The sequence below is a fragment of the Electrophorus electricus genome, chromosome 24 (genome assembly GCF_013358815.1).
Source record: "Electrophorus electricus isolate fEleEle1 chromosome 24, fEleEle1.pri, whole genome shotgun sequence".
In the NCBI taxonomy this organism is placed as follows: domain Eukaryota; kingdom Metazoa; phylum Chordata; class Actinopteri; order Gymnotiformes; family Gymnotidae; genus Electrophorus; species Electrophorus electricus.
In genome coordinates this window covers 9,764,794-9,786,267 of record NC_049558.1, presented here as the reverse complement: position 1 = coordinate 9,786,267, position 21,474 = coordinate 9,764,794, and the positions used below count along the sequence as shown (strand labels likewise).

Here is a 21,474-nt window from a genome sequence, read left to right as displayed (position 1 = left end):
TTCTTATCATTATATTTGTAGTGTGATGTAATTCACCATCTAACAAGCAGGAAGAACAACCATCTGTTCAGTGCTTGTACCTCAGACAGACTGAAGAGGAAACAACAAACAAGCACCATGTGTTGTAATTTATTTGTTTTTTTGTTATGGTGACTAACGACTGACCCCAGGTCTGTCCTCTGGAGTACGACGGTGACTAACGACTGACCCCAGGTCTGCCGCAAGAGCAGAATTGCATGTTCTGGGTTTCCAAAGTCTGCTGAAATTAGAGAGAAACAGCTGAGCAGTTACATGATCTACAGTGAGTCTCCTAAAGAACTAGTTTGTCAACCAAGGTGTCATCATATTACTAACAGAGACAAACTGATATTTAACTCACAGTGGACTAGCAGGAATTCTGTGAAGACCTGTAGCGCCGGGAGCCTTGGGGGTGAGCCTGTCCTCCCGTCAGGTGTGTGGAAGGCTGACCTGCAGGAAAGGTCCACAGAAATGTTGGACCTGAGAGAAGATGGCGGTCTAGGTCTTATTCGGCTATTGTGAGTCCCTGAACTGAGACCATGCAGACTCGGTGGAAAGAACAACATCAGTGAAGCCTCTACATCCCGGGCGGACAAACCCCTTGGATTGTGACAGGCATTGGAACTGATGGGTTCGGATCTGGTTAATCCAAAGCATTGAAGTGAGGAAGTGAAAGGGTAGCTGTTTCCTGTTTGTGTGTGTGGTTTTTTTTTCTTTTTTCTCTTGTTTTTCTTCTTTTGTGTTCTTTCTCTTACCCTTCCTCATAAGTGGATGGGTGCTGGATGTCCGATCTCAGGCCAGACATAATGACTGAGTACAACTTGAGAAGATACCAAAAAGAACATTTTCAGTTCTCAGAAATCAGCATGTCCTTTCCTTTCGAATAATAGGAAAGATGAATTTCATGTCTTCTGTACTCTATGCCACACTTAAATACCGTAAGTAGGTGCCAAGTTTGGTGAGTAAAATGTTAATTTATATTACAGATCTCTGGATCAAATGGATCAACGCTGTTAGCTAGCTAATTAGGTTATAGTTTTAATTGTGTTGGTTGTAGCATCATCTCCCTGTTCCCCCTTTATGTTCTGGGGGTGCGATGCCCTCCTTTTAGTGGTTATTAAAGTGGCCACCCTCATCAGACATCACCCACAACACCTGTCCACAAAGTCTCCACCCAGGAGGATGGTCTTCTCCTTTAAAGGCAGGCTGGAAGAACCTGTCAGCAGCCTTGGCTGGCTTCCATTTTCATCAGGAAATATGTATTCAGGAGTATGTTAGAAATGAGAGCTGCAGTCATATATACACACATTTAAGGCATTTAGCAGATGCTCTTATCCAGAGCGACCTACAAAAGTGCTTTGTCATTAACTCATAGAATGTCCTAGTACAGTAGGTTAGAGTCCAATACACCAATGAAGTAGAAATGGAAGTACTGGAGGTATGGATCGGGCTTGACCTCATGTATGAAGGGCCTGGTCCATTTTTGGCTTTGTAGGCAAGCATCGTAGTTTTAAATCGGAGGCATGCAGCTACAGGGAGTTAATGAAGGGAGCGCAGCAGTGGAGTAACGTGTGTGAACTTCACCCCCCACCCTCACACTCCTCACATATTGTTTTAACCTCAGAAAGAAGCAAAGACCGGTGGGTCTGCATTACATTGTACTAATGACATATTTCCTAAGCAGTAAAAATAACTTACTTACATGAATTAATGCTGGTAGTGTTGTGCGCATCATTGCAGTGAGGTCACGGTAGGTGTGCTTTTGAAAGACACTGTAGTACCGCGAGTGTCAGATCCACCTCTGTTTAACCTAGAAACAGGCGGTTTGTCATGCTTACTTCCTTTGTCATGTGTCCTTTACTGGAGGTGGAGCCCTGGGGTTTTATTAAAGAAGAAACAAGAAATACCTGGAAATAAGATTTTGTTGTTCATCCCGCGTGCCGAGCACTGGGTTCGACTTGCACGTTCCCGACAGACGTGACATCTCGCGCGACAGGAGAAAGAGAAGCCAAGGTAACGCTCACTTTTGACTTCTAAAATATAAACATATAAAGGATCCATATCCAAACCTTGGAATGTGAGGTGAAATTCAAGTTACAAGATGAATTTAAAGACGTTTGTTTTAAAATATTACTACGTACAACGCGTCTTAAGCGTGCCGCGGGGATGCAAATGTTTAATCTCGATCGTAAAGTCGATTTCCTATTTGCAGCTCATTTTATTTAGAATGTAGTTTCTTTTTTGGACGATGTCGGTGAAGTTAAATATGTGCTGTTGCTGTGAAGTTTGCCATCAGGTCGCACAGTTTCTGTTGCTGTAGGTGCTTTGCTAGTAATGTGTGTGATGCGCCTCTACTGAGGCGCAACAGAAACTCTGACCTCGTACCAGTAACTTTGTCCTCAGTCCTGCCACACGCATCCGAAAGGTTCTTGGATCGTGTTGACTAAAGAGTTTAGTACCCGAAGCTATATGCCACCCTCTTCTGTGCCACCATTCATAATGTCTGGGTGTGGTGGATAAAAGTGTCAAATAGCTTTAAGCTGTTCAACCTTCGAACAAATTCACATGTCATCAAAGCCCAGAGTAGACTGAGAGAATCCACGCTGCAGATTCACAGTATATGACCAAATGAAATATCTAATTAATTAAGTAAGTAATATAGTTCATCCCATCACTGACCTCTGTAGAATATCTGAAGTAACTGTTGGGTAATAGACACCCACAAGCAGCTTTATAAGGAACACAATATTAATAAAGATCTTGGAACAACCTTAGTTCTTTGTGGCATGGATTACACGAGCTGTTGGGGGGGAGTTCTTTATCTGTTCGTAGAATGTGTATTATAATTTTGCCTCGCATTCCTAGCTTCGGCTCTGTTCATAGAGTGTGTCCTAGCCAGTACAGTAGGCTGGAGTCCAAAAACCCGATCCATACCTCCATCACTCCTGACCTCGAGGTTGGCTCAGCAGGAAGATGCTTCAAAGTCTCATGGAAGACGAGCATGGACACTTGTCCTGCAATATTTAAACGACCACTGATCCTGTTACTGAAACTCTAGTACTTGTTGTAGGGTAATGTTTCCTAATGCATTTATTGTTGTCTGAACTTCTACGTGTTTTGCAAGCATCAGCGTTGATCCCTGTATTTCAACATTATTCTAGTTCAGTGGTATCTTGAACTCTAACCTACTGTATGCTCCGGAAAAATGATGTAAATGATTAAAAAATGCCATTGAATTAGAATACTGATAAAACACAATAGTCAGTGCTGATACCTAGATGAAGTGCAAAATAATCCTAAATTCTCTGTTGAAGCGATGATGAGTGCAATGCCAACTGATACCAGACTATATCCAAATCCAGACTCTGCATTCTAGGACTCCACCTGGCCCAGCAGGCTATATCAGGTGATCAGCTACCCTCAGTGCCAAGCCAACAACAAGAGGGAAGGTGCGCTTATAAAGCATTGTGTGTGTGATACGGCACTATTAAGAAGAACCTCAGAGAAGTGGCTCAGTGTCTCGTCTCGTCTCGTCTCCCATCGCGACTGCATCATAAACCTTTGCTCTCCTGAGATCGGCTCTCTGTGCTTCCTTCTCAAGGTGTTGGGAATTTTCTGGGAACACTGCAGTCAACCAGTCCCTGCACTGAGGATCCCTCACCCTGATTGTAAAGAGTGGATATTTGAGTTTACATAGCATTCGTATCAGCTCAAGCTAGTTTTGTTATTTTCTTTTGACCTCTCCCTCCAAAAAGGTGTTTCTACCTTCAGACCTGCCACTCACTGGATGGTCTTTGTTTCCATATTCTTTGTTTGCTCAAAAATCTCAGATGATCAGCAGTTTCTGTAAAACTTAGTCTGTCTCATCAAATAAAAACTCGCCACAGAGATCAGAGGTTACGTTGCTTTGGTTCATGCCAAGACGTTTCATGCATGAAAGGAGTAACCACTTTAATCCCCACTGCTTGGCTGTCACAACACTTACACCTGCCTCTATCTTCAAACAGCATTCTTAAAATACATTCAATACCATACCTGGTCAACAGGACACACCTTATCCTAACCTCTCCAACCCCTGAGAGCCTGTAGGATATGCGCTAGAGACTTGACTCCACAGTCTGGCTCCAACAACCACAGCCAAGCCCAGATTTTTCCCCCATTCTGATGTGATGGGAAGGTCACCTGAAGCTTTCCACTTGGGTATGTATGACGGTACGTCTCCGTGCTTCTGGCAAAGGAGTGAATAATTGTATATTGAATGTGCAGGTGCGCAAGTGGCTCTAATCGCGCATTGTCCCAAGGCCTGGAGACACACCGTCAACTGCCATGACGAGATCGTTAACAGTTCTCACCGCTGAAGTTTTGTTATGTTAGAGCTGGCAATAGGTCTCAGACGTTGAGCAGGGTTTCAGAGCATGGCACCAGGTTGACTAACAGTGGATACACATTTGAGAACACTGGACACATAGTCCTCTGTCCTTCCATGCTGTGGTACTACTGTGGTATGCACCAACAGATCCAGTGGCGACACGTTCTATCTTGGACAAACTCTGGGGAGTATTTCACTCCATTATATGAAACATCTGTGGATTCATACTACAATAGTGTGTTAACTTTGATCTGTCTAATATGACTTCAGATAAATTTTAATAAAAAAATTCAACACTAAGGACCAGTTTCCCTGACATGGATTAAACATAGTATTAACCTAAATTGCAGTGCCAATGGTTAATCACTAGTGGATGAGGATTAGGTTTAGATTAAGAGATTAGATTTAATATTAAGATTGAGTCCTAATATGGGTCTGATAAAGATGCCTTAACACATCCATTTAAGGTCAAGCAAATTACACGTCCCAGTTCTTTAAATGGCTAAAAATGGTTCATGGGAAAACAGCACAAGATGTTTCATTTCTGCATTTGTGGTCACACTGTTTCTTTGTGCTCTTTGAAGGCTCCGGAAGCTTCTGAGATGAGGGTCCGTCTAAAAGTCCATTTACAGGCAATCGTTGGCCTACTTATCCTGGCATGCCTCTACCTCTCATTCAGAAGAGAGCAGTGGACTGAACAAACGGTAACATGTTTATACACGCACACACACACACACACACACACACACACACACACACACACACACACACACACACACACACACAAAAAACAAAAACGCTCATTATTTTACGGACTTTGTGTTGGGAATTTGTTTTGAATAATTGAATAGTTTTTATATTTTAGTCCCTGCTTGAGTGCATTAGGCTGTACATTATTATCTCTGAATGAAATAAGGCGTGGTCTGAGGGGTGACTTTACTGGAAACACACTGGTTGTGATGGAGTGTCTTCATATGGTGGGAACCTGTACAGCAGTCAGATATGATAAGCTGAGCCATTATGTGTACATGTACAAGCTATGGCCTAATGTATGTGGCAATGAAAATTGCTACATATAAAAATATTATTATTTTATTATTATTGTGAGAACTACTAAAGCATTATAGTTGCTATAGAAAAATACATTGTTCTGAGCTCCATGAAGGACAGATTTCATGAGTGCAACTCTCATTAGATGGCATACATTGCTACCAGAGTACTGTAAAGACTGACTTCAGGAAGTGGGTTTGTTGTCTGGAGCATTGTGTAGAACATAAAACCTCATGTAGGTCTGTTTGTGTTTTGTGCTGTCGTCAAGGCAATAGATTTGGTGTGCAAGGTCAGTCAAAATGCCGCAGTTACAAAACGACCGTTGAGCTGAGCCTCGTTCTGCCATTCTCTCTGCTTCAGGAGATGAGGAGGTGGAGCTGGAACTTCAATGCTGGGCGGCTGTCTTCAGGCTCTCTGTCCATGGCCTCTGCCCGACTGCTGGCTGGAGTTCCTCAGCAGGACAAGAGTGAGTACCTGGAGATGTAGAAGCCCTGGAGTCTCTGCTGAGACCACAACACAGGACCGAGAGCTCTGTCAGGGACTCAGACAAACTAAACATATGATAATGGTATAGAAAGTACATAAACTCAATCTAGTATATTCTGTAACTTATGGTTCAACAATAGAAGTACTGTCAAAAAAAAAGTACATAACAGCATTTGAATTTATAAAGAAAATCTTTTTCCTGGAGAGTTTCCCACATTTCTGTGCATTAAAGCTCCTATAATTTGATTGAATGTGGATCAAGGTTAATGGTTTGGTTCTTTTCTAGAATACCTTACTGTCGGTCTCTCGTCTGTGAGAAGGAAGAAAGAAAATTATCTTCTGTCCACCCTCTATTCCATCTTCAGTCAGTCGTCAGAGAAGGAGCTGGCTGACATGGTGGTTGTGGTCCTCCTGGCGGACTTCGACCTGCAGTTCGTCCAGGAGACTCTGAGGAGCATCATGGAGAAGTTCTCCTCCAGGTTGTCCCAGGGCCAGCTGTTGGTCATTCATGTGGATGAGGAGCACTACCCTCCCCTCACAGGCCTCAAGAGGAACTTCAATGATGCCCCAGATCGAGTGACCTTTCGCTCCAAGCAGAACATGGACTACGCTCACCTGGTGCATTTCTGTGCGAACCTTTCCCGCTACTACCTCATGCTGGAGGATGACGTGAGCTGCTCTAAAGGTTTTCTCTCTGCTATACGGGGCCACATCCATTCTCTCGGCTCTTCTCCATGGACCTCCCTAGAGTTTTCCAAGCTAGGCTACATTGGGAAGCTCTACCACTCCAGCGACCTCCTTCAGCTGGGACACTTCCTCTACATCTTCTACCAGGAGTTGCCGTGCGACTTCCTGATGAGCCACTTCCGCACGTTGCTCATGCAGGATAAGCCGATTCGCTTTCGGCCTTCTCTCTTCCAGCATATGGGAACCTACTCCTCCTTTCAGAGCATCTACAACAAGCTGAAGGATGAGGACTTCGACGTAGACCCTGGTCATAACCCCGCAGCAGATGTTTACACAGACATTGGGGTTTATAATCACCACCTTCCACAGCAAGCCTATGAGAATGGACCAGAAAATCAATTTTTCTGGGGTAAATCCCCTATCAAGGAGGGGAACTTCTTCCTTGTAGCCTTTCATGAACCGGTGGTCGTCTCCCGTATCCTGATTCAGACTGGGAAAGATGGCAATGATATGCTGGTGTCTGCAGATGTGGAACTGGGTGAGACGGTGACGAAGGGAGCGACTGGGATGAAATGCACAGGAAGTCACACGGTGGGTTCTCTACGGGAGGGACAGTTTGAGCAGCAGGACATGCAGAGGACACTGAAGAGCCCTGTCTTGTGCTTAAACATCCGAGTAACTGCCCCCCAGACAAACTGGGTCATCATAAAGGGCATCCAGGTGTGGACCGTTAAGGAAAACAAGAATGAACAAGTTGTAGTGGCCTTCCATCGGTGACGGTGACTAGAGCCGTCTCACTGGCATACAGAGCAGAAAGCCTTCCAGAAACATGTTCCACATCGACTGTGAATGGGCTGGCGGAGTGTAATGATGCTGTGATGAAGGAATGTTCTGATTGTGAATTTTGTCCCAGTCACCCCTAGTAATACAAGCTTCCCCCGTTCTGACTGGGACCAATCCTGTTTTCTATGCATTTTGAGGTCAACTTGAATAATTTATCTGTATTACAGTTTGTTGTCTTAGAAAAGAAAATTGTTTAATTTTGCATTCGGTGGAGCCGATGAAGTAATGTTCTTTTAAACTTGCTTCAATTGATTGTGGGCATTTCCTGGTCCTTAAAGGAGCATTGATGAAATTGTTTTTTATTATTATTTATTTTTTTTTAAATATTGTTTGTTATTCCTTACTATATCTCAGTGTCTGCTCATCAACTCATTATTAGTTATTCCTACATCTCAGTGTCTGTGCTTTTTCCTTGCGTCCAAATAATCTGCAAGCAAATTCCGGATCCTGTGATGAAGGGTTTTGTACCATAGGGGATTATGTTTCCTGTTAATTTGTTTCCACGGCAGAGTCTAATGAGGTTGTGGACGTGGTCAAGGTTCTTTTTTTCCCATTGATTATCTTTGGCTTGGCTACTGTGAAAAAAAAGACAAAACCATTGTGAAATGAAGGCAGTAATAAATAAATTATATTGGCACAGTCTCAGTACAGTGATGAGGCTTGCATACTAATTAGAATAATTAGTGTATCTGTGTAATTTAAATAGCTATCTGGCCATTTGATAGAATAATCCAAGTGAGTGAAAGAGAATATGCGAGAGAGATGGATATAAAAAAGGATGCGGGAATAATTCATGATGTTAGGTCAAAGGTCATTCATGAGCATTCATAATGTGAGAGGTCAAAGCTCATTTTGTAATGTAAATGGACAATTTGCCGAATTCCACTCAGGTTTCGGACCCCCACTATACTGGGGCTGTCCTCATAACGATATGCAATTATGCAGGATTGCATACTGACTCTGGTCAAATGCCAGTTCTGGATCTAGAGGCAAGTGCTGTGTTTGACCCTGTATATCACAAAATATTCTAGACAGGTTTTAAATTGGGTGGGAAAAGAGGTTGACCTAACAGGAATGTCCCTCCTATGGCTGGGGTCCTGTGTAGAGGGCCGGAGACACTTGGCCAGGATTGGAAGCTATTCTGAACAATGAAGGGCTTGGAAGACAATTATTGTAAATTTAAGTTTTGTTACATTTTAAATATATGCCTTGGTTTCTGTTTCTGTTTCATTTTGATTAGGATTTCTCAACAGGATTAACATTGTGAATGAAGTACTTTTGTGTTTTTAGGCTTACAAAAAGTAAAATGTACAGTTTATATAAGAAAAGTGAAATCCAAATGTTACAAAAATTATGTATGAATCATCATTCAGCAAATAACTATTCTCAACTCATCCAAAGTACAAACCAGACTTCAGCAACATTGCTGGTACCGTGTTCCATAGCAACAGCGCCCTCTTCTGGTCATAAGTGCATTTGACCCTCCTCAAATTTGATCCATTATGCATTAGGTAGAGTGCACCACTTACCACTGGCAGCATTGTTTCTGCATAACATCTGATGTGTCATTATAAAATGTTTCAAATGAAACGGTGCACTTCTGTAACACACTATAGTATGTTATCTTCTGTGTGTATGGGGGTTATAAACGATGCAAGTGTCCCAGAGTTCTTTGAGTAAAGAGTAAACAGAGGATTCAGGAGATATTTTTATGGTCACCAACACATTATTTCAGGAATATGACATCGCTGTGGTGGTAGACTTGACCTCCAGGGCTGTGCCATCTAATGGCCTCTGTTTCTGTGTTTAGCGTTCAGACACTTAGGAATTTTTGCACATTTTGCTGATAAGTAAAACTGTATATCAGGCATCCTTTTGTGACTGAAAGAGAAGACATGGCAGTTTCCTTTGCTTTGAAAAGCTAAATTGTTTGTGCAATTTTCAGTTCCAAATATGCAGAGTCTTATTGTTCAAATATTACTTGCAATATCCCTGAAGTGGCACCAACTCAAACTGAAAGCAAGTTGTTGTGGGTCAACACTATTGGTCTGTCCTAAGGATACCTTTATTTAAATAGCTGTTTTTAAAACTGTTTCTAACTGCGATTTCTGTTTTCTTAAGTTTAATAAGTTTAAATAAACCAAACTTGAACTTTATATTTTTGCCAGACACTTTATCCAAATTTAAAGTTCTTTTTACACTCACTGTATGAGCCATTACAGTTATTCAGTGTTTAATTATTGCATTCACGATCAAATAACTTAGTTTGGCTATGTAAAGGTGTGCATGCACGTATGAGTATGTGTGTGTGTGTGTGTCTGAGACATACTACATACAACAGTTTCTCGTTTGGGGTTATAGTAATGTGGTCTATGTGTATGTGAGAGAGAAAAGGCTGTTTAAGAATCGAGAAGACCATATCTGACAAGGTTATAGGGTGAAAATTAGGTCTACTTTTGAACGAACACACACACAAAAAACCAGCCTGGGGGAGAAAGAGAAGCTTTTTTGTGTGTATTTTTCTATGGTATTATATGGTCGTTGAACACACTGTGATTAGAGTTGTCTTAGATTTAGGAATTCAGTTTGACTCATCATTCCTGACGTGTGTACACACTGAGACAGCTGTGGGATCGGGCACCGAATCTTAGCCTTGGCTACGTGGGTAATGCCAGCACTAAGTGTGCTGCCAGTACTTACCACACTGTAATTCTGTCGTGTTCCTTCTGTGATGACCCACATGATAGCTGATACAGGTGCAGTCCAGAGGTCATATCCGTTACCTCCCCTCTCCTGTCCTGGTTAAGAGGGTTAAAATCTAGGTCTACACTTTTAGACTTGACAATGAGTTGTATCTGTTTCAGTTCTTACCTCCGGTACAGAATGGGTGTCCACTTGTGTATCCACAACACACTGTCTGTACATCACCAGGATCCGGAACCCAAACTCTTTCAACTCATCTACAAATTTTGCATTTTGAATTTTTATAGTGAAACATTCAAACAAAAAAAACAGGTCAGAATTGCTGTGGTCATTCCTGAGATCTGCTTCAAACATTCCAGCCTGCCTGTGTGTCTGCTGAGCTCACAGCTGTTACAGAGATCTGTCATAAAATTCAGTGGTTGGGTTACATTTCCTTGTGATCTCGCTCATCCCGGGCCGCTTTACTCCTGTACATCAGAGGCCAGCCGGCCATCCGGCAGCTCCGTACGCTGGCTAACGCCCCGTAATCAAAGACACTCGGCTGAGTTGGACCGTGCTGGTTCCAGACTGAAACCTGATGTGAGGATATGAACCAGGGCAGCAGTTTGAACAGAATATGTCTGAGGGGCCCTCTGTTGTTGGGGAGAAGCCGACGAGTTAAGATGTGATTAAAATTTTTTTTTTCAAAGAATGATGCTCCCAATGTTTTAATAAAACTCCATCAAAGGCTTCACAGACTGTGATCCAGGATGGTTCTGCCTTAAACAATCTCTCTTGGGCTCCTCTCTACTGAATGAGGAATTTCCATATTACTTTGCCATAAAGACTGAACAAGAGCAAACCGCATTGATTACCCAGATTAAAATTCATCCTGACCACCTCGCCGTCCCGTAGCTCCAAACGGGTGGGTCTTAACTCAAAATGGAAGGGGTGTAGCTCCAAATGGGTGGGTCATAACTCCAAATGGGAGGGGTGTAGCTCCAAATGGGTGGGTCATAACTCCAAATGGGAGGGGTGTAGCTCCAACTGGGTGGGTCTTAACTCAAAATGGGAGGGGCATAGCTACAAATGTGTGGTTCATAACCCCAAATGGATGGCTTCAGTGTTTATGTTGTTTTACAGAATAATATTTTAAATGTTTTAATTGAAAAGTGTTTAATGGTTTAGTGAGTTGTCAGACACTTACTCACTCAGCTATTGTAGATCATCGACCACTGCTGTTTCCTCACTATTTCCACACTGTTTCCCCCACTGTATGGGGGATACACTCATAGTTTCACAGTGTTCAGCATTTTCTACAACAACTTTACTCATTATTTCTATATATTTACTATTCATTTATTTATTAATAAAGTATTTAAGCGAAGTCAGTCCCAGCCGGAGTTACTCCCCTAGCCACCAGAAATGTTTCAGTGTGCAGTAATACATACTTGCCCATGAGAACTGTTGGACTCAAACTCCCTCTTCCCACCCCTGCTGTGGCATGCATGCGAGGGCTGGGTGTTGCCATCACTCCTGTTGGCCCGGGAGCCGAGCCGCCTCTCTGGTTCGTTACAGTGTCACGGTCCAACCAATCACACGCCCGAACAGCAGCACAGCCCTGTCTCTGGTATGTGCTGTCTCAGTTTAACCCTGTATCAGGACATAAGTGCCAGCCTTAACCCTGAAACTGCCAGACTAGGAGAGAGTTTGGTCTGCAGCCACAAAATTAATAACGCCAAAATAAACGTTTGGAAAGAATTCTTGTATAGTTCTAGAATATGAGTATATTTCTACTAGTATATTTTTAGAATAATTTTACAGTGAGTATATTGTATTTGCATAATTAATAAGCTTCATCTTGGATGAACATTTAATTTAGTCATTGAAGCTAATAAGAGTTTTACAACTGCACAGTAATTATTAGGATAGTTGCATATCATTATGTATAGTATATATATGCATAGTATTAGGATATTTGGAGCAGAAAATTACTGAGTTCTTTAAAGAGCCTTCTATATGTCAGATTCAGTGTATAATCATCTGAACTAGATCCTCAGACAGGCATCTTTACTGGAGCTTCTGGAGACGTGAGCTTTCAGAGGGAGGGGACGTTGCTGTGCTTATTCTCCATGACAGTCTGACTTCTCTACAGAAACTTACCATACGTCTCATGATAGGAGGTACACGACCCTGAGTTATTTAAGCATCTACGAACATCTCACCTCTATTTGATATGCATGATGGTTGATATGCAATTCAAGATGTGTTTGACAAATAAAAGTAGATGTATTCTAAATATAAATATGTACCACATATGCTAAAGTATTCATGTTTCACACGTATTGTTAAGTTTAAAGGCTTGTAAATGCCATTCATTCCAGTGGAACTGTACCAGGCCAGGCGCAACCAGATGCTTGTGGGTAATAATGACAGAGAAATAATCCAAAATTGTAGACAGACAACTCGCCAAGATCAAAACCAGAATGGCGTGATTACAAATCAAAAGCAATGTTAGGAGCAGGAACAACTCAAATGAAATACAGAAAAACGACATGTTTTTTATGTTTTTCTGCATATCTGTAGATCAGCACAGAGAATGATCCTCACTTATAAGCTTTTCCTCATGAGAGACCAGCAACATAAGGCAAAGCTTAATATAATACTTAAGAATAAGAGCAAATGGCATATAGCGGCATGCAAGTAGCAAGAATGTGGTATTAGATGCATATGGTCTGTGTTGCTGATAAACACTGGAATGGTAGAGATTTCAGTAAACGCAGTCCAGATGCTGAAAGAAACCTAATCTGTTACTGAACCTAACAGGAATTGGGGAAATTAGTGGCATGCTGTAATCTGTCTTAATTTCGAAACAGCCGTTAGTATAATCTAGAATAAATCACGAAGACAGAGAATATCAAAGATTTCTTTGAGTAGTCTACAGCTAAACATAGCTCTTAGATATGTACTGTGAGTAAGGAACAGCCTGGTATGAGCTAAATCTGTTGGACAGATTTACCGGCCTCTTTTTGGGTCTTGGAATATGTTCGTTGCATGGAAATGGGTTCAGCTCGGCCCCAAATCCTGGTACCCAAAACCACTTGAACACACACACACACACACACACACACACACACACACACACACACACAGACAGACAGAGTTCACTTTAGTGCTCCCTCTCGAGTCCAACGTAATACATAGAAATAGTGCCTTGTAATAGCTGTGGTAGACAGACATGGCTGAGTCCCCACACACACCTGTTCTGTTTTCTCTGGAAGTCCAAATTTCAGACAAAGAAGGGAGGCCGTTAAGAGAGAGAGAGAGAGAGGGTGCTTGTGGAGAATTTGGCTGTGAATGCTGCGACCCGGGGGTGGGGGTGCGGATAATCGTGACTCCCACCTGAGGTGTGTCCTCACCTTCCTGTTCAGGTCTGATGTCGGAAGGCCGAACATCAATCCAGAGCTCCGACAGGTGACAAAGGGAAAGAGGGTGGTCAAGCTACAAAGATAATCCCTGACCCCAAAAAACGTGGCTCGTGCCAGGGCCAGGGGCCGCCCACTCTCGGATGCCTACTGTTGTAGTGACTGAGCGCTGGTGTCACGCGATGGTTCGTCCTCTCTTAAGCTCTTCCTGCGCTGCTTGGTCTCAGGCCTGTCTGGCTCCACAGTCGGGGTTCTGTTGCTCTGTAGCTAACAATACACTTTGGACGATTCACTGTGAAGAGGGCGGATGCAGTCTGGGTGCCGGCATTGTTAACCTGCTGCTGTCTTTCTTCCAGGGAACCCTGCAGGTGCCGGTTTGCTGGTTCATTCCTGTAGATTGTTGAGACTGTGCTTATCGCTGCATTAATATCAGTTAGCATACTAAGACAGGGGAGCCTACAACAGTGGCTAACGGTAGTTAGCTTAGTCCTTATTTCCACGGATGAACTGCGCAATCTGTTCGCACTGCATTCTGGTTAATCCTGGATTCTATTTGCATTCTGAGCATTCTGTCTCAAGGGTGTCTGGGCAGTGACAATTGCCCTTTATTTCATCAATCTCCAGTTGTGATGGGGGTCGTTGAGAGCTGGTTGAATAATTGCTTGTCTGTGAGTGAGATGAGCACTTTTGCCTCACATATAGCGCTCTCTTGTAGCCTCTTTCAGTGGGTTTGTAGTAGCATGTTGTGTTCCGTTAGGTTGATGTTGTCCAAACATGTCCCTCTGTAGTATTGAATGCCAGTTCTGCATACAGGTTAATTGTTCAAATCACTACACTATTCAACATATATGAGCATTACTGGGATATCATCAACCACAGTCGGCACAGCCAGCACAGCCATCACAGCCAGCACAGTCAGCAGAGCTACCACAGCTACCAGTCAGCACAGCCAGCACAGTCAGCAGAGCTACCACAGCTACCAGTCAGCACAGCCAGCATAGTCAGCACAAGTACCACAGCTACCAGTCAGCACAGCCAGCACAGTCAGCATAACTACCATGGTCAGCACAGCCAGCATAGTCAGCACAGCTACCACAGCTACCAGTCAGCACATCCACCACAGCTACCACAGCCAGCACAGCCATAACAGTCAGCACAGCCAGCACAGTCAGCACAACTACCACAGCTACCAGTCAGCACAGCCAGCACAGTCAGCATAACTACCATGGTCAGCACAGCCAGCATAGTCAGCACAGCTACCACAGCTACCAGTCAGCACAGCCATAACAGTCAGCACAGTCAGCATATCCACCACAGCTACCAGTCAGGACATTCAACAAAGCCATCAGAGATGGCTCACATACTCCACTTCAATCAAACTGTCTGTAGAATGTTTGTAGTACTGTTTACTGTTGCATATCATATATGAATGCACAGTGTTTCAACAGTAAATTAAAACAGTGTATGTTATTGATCATGATTTTAACAGAATATTAAGTAGGCTGTATTGGATAAGTATTTTCAAAATATTATTCCCATTCTTTATATATTCTGACAACTGCCTGCATTGACCATTTGCTAAAAGCACTCTTTTCTCCTCAGAGTGAAAGCACTCACCAGAAAATCAAAAATGCCCTGAATGTTGAAAGTTTCACTGAACATTTTTCTAATCATGGGAAATAAAACCCTAATTTAAAAAACAAACTGAGAAGTCTTAACTGAGCTCTATTGCCAGCCTTTGAAAGGTTTTAAAAAGGTTTGTATATAAACCCATGGAATGGATAAAAATAAATGTATGTGTGCGTGTGTGTCTGTGTGTGTCTGTGTGTCTCCACTGACTTTATGGTGATCTGTAGCCTCTCAGTTACAGGGCAATCGTGCCACTGGTGTGTGTGTGTGTGCAATAGAAGAGCTCTAGAGTGGGAGGGGTTAGTTGAGGGGAGGGTGGTGCTCCAGGGTACGTCTGTCTATATAATACCCTGTTGCCCTTCTGTTTGCTACTGCTCCTGTCACTACCTGAGCCTCAGACCCCACACACACGGCAACTACCCTGGCAACTACCCCACAATGACTCAGCAACCAGTCAGGTATGAAGTGCTTCTCATACATACTCTCACCAGTATCACCAGTATACTGACTTTTGATCTAATATCTTCTGTTTTTATTATGAGAAACAAATGTAAAGCTAAACAGGTTGTATTTCTGTGCTAAGATAAGAATGTGTCTGAAATATGAAATATTACAGACTTCTACCAAGCACAGCTGTTCTGGATTTCCTTATGATGCAATGTTGCATTGTTTAGTTTCTGGAACCTGGCACAAGGTTGCAAAATTACTTACATTTCAAATATTGTAATACACCGAGGAACAGCTGAGATATATTCACCCACCTTTAACAATGTTATATTTGTACTATGAAACTTTTGCATGTCTGTAATAAGAGCACAGGGAGAAATACACTGTATTTCTGAATACACTGAATACTTTTTTGTATTCATCAGTCTTCCTGCCAAGCTCATCAACGGTGGTGTAGCTGGTATGGTGGGAGTTACCTGTGTGTTTCCTATAGACCTAGCCAAGACCCGACTCCAGAACCAACGCAGCAATCACCAGGTCTACAGGAACATGTATGTTTACGGTTTTTTTTTTTACTTTTTAATTTTTTATACTTACCTACATAAGTTATGTAAAAGCTTGGATATTTTCTTTATCAGTAAAAGACAAACTAGTAATGGACAATGGAGTTAGTCATGAAAATTAAACATTTTACCACTGAAAGTCTACAGAACTAGTTTTTCTAAATGGCAATTTTCTAATTGGCATTCAAAGTGTGAATGCTGGCTGATGCAAGTCAGATTGGCCATTTTCCCTTTGTGTGTGTGTGTGAGTGTGAGAGAGAATGTCTTATGCATAGTTTAATGCAACGCATGTTGCGTTTGTTTAGGATGGACTGTCTGATCAAGACTGTCCGGTCTGAGGGCTACTTTGGAATGTACAGAGGTAAGACGAGTCACATGACACCGTACTGCAGTTACCCAGAACCCATCTGCAAACGCATCTCCATCCCCTCAGGATACTCTGTACTTAGTAAAATCTCAGCATTCCACCCAGAGCCTGACATGTTGGATTTGGTCTCGGCATGTTAGACTGGCTGTGTTCCCCCCTTGAACGGCAAACTTCTGATTGGCTCTGGGAACTGAGTGTAAAGAGGCGCGGCATTGTCGCTGGTGGGTTTCACCAGGCAATGTTGCTGGGTTAAGTATAGTCTGCCAACCAAAAATATCCCGTCATCAGCAACGCTGTGGTCAGGGGTGGACCCCTGATGAAATATGACCTGAGCGAATAACACATAAAACACATGGGGCACAGGTTGGAACTGAGATTCCAGCTGAGTTGTATGTCTTGTATGGTAGCGGGCGAGTGTAAAAAAATATAACAGCAAATGGCATGTTTTTTTTTTTTTCTTGAGACACCTTTGAGTTTAATTAGCTGTTATTTATATCATGCTGTATACGTCATATATGTTGTATTTTAATATGTTTTGAGTATGTATGGCTGCTGTCCTGGGCTAATTTACTGGTTAAATAAAATAAAATAAAATGTTTAGAATATCCATACTTATCCTGCTTTTAATACGCATATGACTATTAGAGCTGTCTTCCCTTTAGCTAGTGTGAGAGGTGAGAATTTAGCACACGGGCTGTGTTTCTGAGCTTAAAATTCTGCTATAGTGCTGTTTTCTGCTCATTTAGGCGTTCTTAACTGTAGAGGTATATAACACTTGTTGCTTCTTCAGGTGCAGCAGTCAACCTGACCCTGGTAACCCCTGAGAAAGCCATTAAACTGGCTGCTAACGACTTCTTCCGTCACCACCTGAGCAGGGGAGAGTAAGTAGGCTTGGTCCAGGAAGATCTCAGATGTAACAGAAGCTTAGAAATCACATATGGGGCAAGGTTTCAAGATGGCTCTTCCTCACAGGCAGAAGCTCAGTGTCTTTAAGGAAATGTTAGCAGGCTCTGGGGCCGGAATGTGTCAGGTGATCATCACCACTCCCATGGAGATGCTGAAGATCCAGTTACAGGACGCTGGCAGACTTGGTGAGACGCAAAGCGGAACATCTGCGTACACACTCGGCACACAGGAGTGTCCAAGCCTGGTCCTGGACAGCTTTCACCCAGCAGGGTAGAGATCCACTGTTCTCTCACTTTAGCCACTTGATCAGGGTCTTCAGTAGGAACTGAAGGTCAGGACTGAATGCTTTGGAATTACACCCAGTAGGGGGAGGATGTCCAGGACTGAAGTTAGGAACCTCTTGTGTTATTTTCTGATAACATGATAGGAAACATCTCTTTTAATTAATGTGACTCTAAAATGTCTGTTTAAGATCAAAGTTGTCGGTGTGCATGCCTCTTTTCCCGGGTGAACCGTCGTTCTGTGTGGCCCTTACAGTGGCTCAGAGGAATGTGGCCGTCCTTCCCGCTCTGAGGCTGGGTGGAGCCAGAGCCGTGCTGAGCTGTTCCTACAGTATGGGACCCCCTGCCCCCGTGCGCAGAGTGTCGGCTTTGCAGATCACCCGGGAGCTACTGCGCACGCATGGCATCCAGGGCCTGTACAAAGGCCTCGGGGCCACCCTCATGAGGTAACACTCGTGCACACACCCTCACACACACACTCACACACACCCTCATGAGGTAGCATTCACACACACACACACACACACACACACACACATGAGGTAGCACTCAGATGAGAATGGCATTCTGCTTTCTTCCCCTCATCTCCCAGGGTTACAGCGCATCTCAGTACAGTGTTCAGTAATTTTACCAAAGTGTCTGTGTTGTGTTTCGGGGCCACTGGTGGTTTACTGTTCCTGCGGGTTTTCTGCTTGTTCGAAGCCCCTGTTGTTCTTCTTTTTAGGGACATACCGTTCTCTGTGATCTACTTCCCCCTGTTTGCCCACCTCAATGCACTGGGGAAGCCGTCCGGAGAGGAGAGCGCTCCCTTCTACTGGTCCTTCGCCGCAGGGTGCACGGCAGGATGCATGGCAGCCGTAGCCGTCAGCCCCTGTGATGGTGAGTCTGTGTGTGTTTAGGCTGAAAAATATATGTACACTAACATCATATGATACCGGTAACACGGGAAAAGTACAATTGCTCTCTGTCGCTCCCAGTGGTGAAGACGAGACTGCAGTCGCTCAGTAAGAGCGCCAGCGAAGAGATGTACAGCGGCGTGATGGACTGCTTCAGGTATTGTAACCATGGCAACAGTAACTACATTAGTGGGAATGGGGTTTCCACCCTGTTTTTTTTTTTTTCTTTTCTGAAATATCCTGTACTGTGTCTTGCCTCATGCAGTAAGATAGTTCGGAAGGAAGGTCCCGCGGCTCTCCTGAAGGGCGCGGGGTGCAGGGCCCTGGTCATCGCCCCGCTCTTCGGCATCGCGCAGGTCGTTTACTTCGTAGGAGTCGGAGAGTTCCTCCTGGGCCAGTCCCCCTTCACCCTCTACGGGCCCTAAACACAGTCGTGCAGCACGAGAGGCCGAATGTTACAGCTGTGAGTGCAAGGCAGCTATAGAGCGACTTACCGAGAGGTGGCCAGGGTACGTTGGGGTGTGTGGTGTGAGGTTTACTGTGAAAACGGCACCTGCAACTTCCTCGATATGCTGTGAAAAGGATGGACTTGTCAATGTCATTTTATAAGTATCCCCAGGACCAGTCTTCAGTTTCCCTTGAGAGGTAAGGAGAGGAATGTTTGCCACACTCGAAACATCAGAAAACTGCTTGACATTTGCTCTTAGTTCGTGCTAGGTTGTGTCTTACCCTTGCTGACAGAACTACTAAGACTGGGGTGGGGGTGGGGGGTGGGGGGTGGTGGAGTAGGATAGGGTAGGGTGGGGTGAGCATGAAAATGAACACGTGTGTTCTGTGTAGTTCTTCAAAACAGGCTTTGGGTTCCTGTCTGGTGTGTTGCAAAACCGCCAGCGTGTAGCAGCACACGTTTGTGGGGTGTTCAGGGATTTAGTGCACCACCTGGTGAGGACATTAAGGCACTTAGAACTTGATAAAAAAAAAGATGTTGGATGTTGGAGTTGAACAGTGTTTGATGTGTTCGATGTGGTCACAATCCTAATAGAATTCCAAGGAGCTTGGATTTTCAAAGCACAGTTATGCACTGATATAATTCCAAGGAGCTCTGAAATGTCTCATGTTGTTTGGATAGGGAAAGGTCATGCCGCCCGACTGGACCAAGATTGAGTTGAGCATTTTTTGTGGTTATAACTTCATATGCATAACTTTCTTCATGGGAGATATGAAATCATTTATCAGGGTAATGTTAGTAGACGACAGACCATAGAGTTTAACCTGTTAGATTGTCATTATAATCCATTAGTATCACTGACTGATTTAATTTAATTTAATTAAGCAATTTTCTGGTTTTACGTGTACGATTTGGATCACATTCCTGGCCACTAAAACAAAAGAAAAATGTGGTATACAAACACCCTTCGCTAAAGCAGTGTGAAAATACAACCTACGGTTAACATTAAAAAACATCTTGAATACATATGAACAAACAATGCTGAATAAATAAACAAGTTCTCTTTAGCTCTTCTGTGAAGTCTCCTCACTATATTGAACATTGGCGAAGTGGCCAGGGCGGAAAGCCGCCAGCTCCACAGTCGCTGTGGAAAGCCGCGCAGGTCTGCAGCTGTCAGATGCCATTTCGCGAGCCTCTCACCGTAACACGACATGGACGCTTCTGCTTATGAAGAGCTACACCACTGAACGGGCTTTCATTTCAACGTTTATTTTCAAAAAGGTTATTATCAAAACATAAGTTTGTAGTTGAGCAGCACCAAATGCCACAAGTACTAGGACACAAGAGAAAGCGTGGCCATTTCTATAAAAACCAACTCAGCATTCCCAAATCAGTGTTCCCTAGTTCACAACATGAGTTATTAAATATTCTCTCATCGGTTTGTTTTATGGAAATTTGGAAACGTTTAGTTTTCACCTTTATTCATGTTCAGCTGCATTTAATCAACACAGTTTCATTTAAAATTGTATTCACATTTCTGTTTCCTCAGGTGAAACTATTGGTGAATTATAGTAGTATAACCAAAGAAAAACAAATGCAAAACACGTTAATCAATCACTTTAACAATGTCAGGGTCTTCAGAGGAAAGAATAGTCTACATCTAACACAAATACAAACAGGAAAAACAAGCCCTGCTTCTGGAGAACTATCTTACAGTAGACCTTTGTGACACTGGAGTCACAAAATCAATACTGATCAAATACACCCGATTCAGGTTATGTCGACTTTAAGGAACTTGTGTACATTATATTGAGGTGTGTTAGATTAGCACCTGAACTACACTACACTCAGGCGTGTTAGATTAGCACCTGAACTGAAGTGAATCTGTCCTTATTATAGTTTAAAGTGTCCTTTTAATTCAGTCTGCCTTTACTGTAGTTTAAAGTGTCTCATATTATATTTTATTTATATAAAAAATTATATTTATATTCTCACGTTTGCTTTTGTCGAAATTGCCCATGTAATTAGGATTACCTCAATAATACTTTGCAGTAAATCCAAACCTAAAAAGCACACAGGTTGAAAATAAATGTTTTGCTTGGTTGACGTCAGGCAAAAGTATAGGCAGACAAAAACAGGGAAACTTCAGAAAACTTTATTTGTTCTGGTACAACAATCTTCCTGAGAAGCCCGAATGCTGTTGAAACAGCTCCATTAATAAATAAATTACACATTTCAACACCAGAAAAAACAACAGCGACATTCTGTGTACAGTAGGAAAATTTTCTTCATTATTGTTCTCACAAATTTTACGACACAAAATTGTTTCCAAGAAATCTTATATGAATGCCATGCTACAGTTAACACACAGAAACAA

The 21,474-nt window shown here is 42.9% G+C and overlaps 2 protein-coding genes and 1 long non-coding RNA gene across 10 annotated transcripts; 2 read left to right on the top strand and 1 right to left on the bottom strand.

Moving 5' to 3' along the window:
• Positions 1–121: 121 nt before the first annotated feature.
• LOC113587802 lies at positions 122–2,018 on the bottom strand. Its single transcript, XR_003411781.2, has 4 exons — positions 1,926–2,018; positions 1,721–1,828; positions 380–468; positions 122–259 (listed from the first exon to the last, which is right to left on the bottom strand). It is a non-coding gene; the product is annotated as an uncharacterized LOC113587802 (long non-coding RNA).
• On the top strand, positions 1,944–9,589 carry zgc:101663 (alpha-1,3-mannosyl-glycoprotein 4-beta-N-acetylglucosaminyltransferase C). 6 transcript variants are annotated; one of them, XM_035522398.1, is made up of 5 exons: positions 1,952–2,031; positions 3,381–3,424; positions 4,108–5,091; positions 5,798–5,903; positions 6,210–9,589. In XM_035522398.1, exons 3-5 carry the CDS (start codon positions 4,903–4,905, stop codon positions 7,385–7,387), a joined length of 1,473 nt encoding a protein of 490 aa, XP_035378291.1. In that variant the 5' UTR covers positions 1,952–2,031; positions 3,381–3,424; positions 4,108–4,902; the 3' UTR covers positions 7,388–9,589. The 6 variants fall into 6 exon arrangements, with proteins under 6 accessions (XP_035378292.1, XP_035378291.1, XP_026882473.2 ...); XM_027026671.2 differs by lacking the exon at positions 3,381–3,424 and having other exon boundaries at positions 2,007–2,031; positions 3,620–4,218; positions 4,972–5,091; XM_027026668.2 differs by lacking the exon at positions 3,381–3,424 and having other exon boundaries at positions 2,007–2,031; positions 3,620–4,230; positions 4,972–5,091.
• A 5,949-nt stretch (positions 9,590–15,538) lies between these two features.
• On the top strand, positions 15,539–20,164 carry slc25a55b (solute carrier family 25 member 55b). 3 transcript variants are annotated; one of them, XR_004775570.1, is made up of 9 exons: positions 15,539–15,647; positions 16,062–16,187; positions 16,505–16,560; positions 17,357–17,447; positions 17,539–17,742; positions 18,010–18,199; positions 18,478–18,632; positions 18,731–18,806; positions 18,915–18,931. XR_004775570.1 is itself a non-coding variant. In XM_027026674.2 (9 exons), the coding sequence occupies exons 1-9, from the start codon at positions 15,628–15,630 to the stop codon at positions 19,072–19,074; spliced, it is 993 nt and encodes a 330-aa protein (XP_026882475.2). In that variant the 5' UTR covers positions 15,539–15,627; the 3' UTR covers positions 19,075–20,164. The 3 variants fall into 3 exon arrangements, 2 of the variants coding, with proteins under 2 accessions (XP_026882475.2, XP_026882477.2); XM_027026674.2 differs by having other exon boundaries at positions 17,539–17,657; positions 18,915–20,164; XM_027026676.2 differs by lacking the exons at positions 18,731–18,806; positions 18,915–18,931 and having other exon boundaries at positions 18,478–18,638.
• The last annotated feature ends 1,310 nt before the right edge of the window (positions 20,165–21,474 follow it).

Excerpts from the sequence above, each read along its gene's own strand:
- zgc:101663 (XM_035522399.1), top strand. The coding sequence starts at position 4,903 with ATGGGAAAACAGCACAAGATGTTTCATTTCTGCATTTGTGGTCACACT. Across the intron at positions 5,092-5,797 it reads AGCAGTGGACTGAACAAACG|GAGATGAGGAGGTGGAGCTG; the intron begins GTAACATGTTTA and ends TCTCTGCTTCAG. Across the intron at positions 5,904-6,209 it reads AGTTCCTCAGCAGGACAAGA|AATACCTTACTGTCGGTCTC; the intron begins GTGAGTACCTGG and ends GTTCTTTTCTAG.
- slc25a55b (XM_027026674.2), top strand. The coding sequence starts at position 15,628 with ATGACTCAGCAACCAGTCAG. Across the intron at positions 17,448-17,538 it reads CACCACCTGAGCAGGGGAGA|GCAGAAGCTCAGTGTCTTTA; the intron begins GTAAGTAGGCTT and ends TCTTCCTCACAG. Across the intron at positions 18,807-18,914 it reads GGCGTGATGGACTGCTTCAG|TAAGATAGTTCGGAAGGAAG; the intron begins GTATTGTAACCA and ends TGCCTCATGCAG.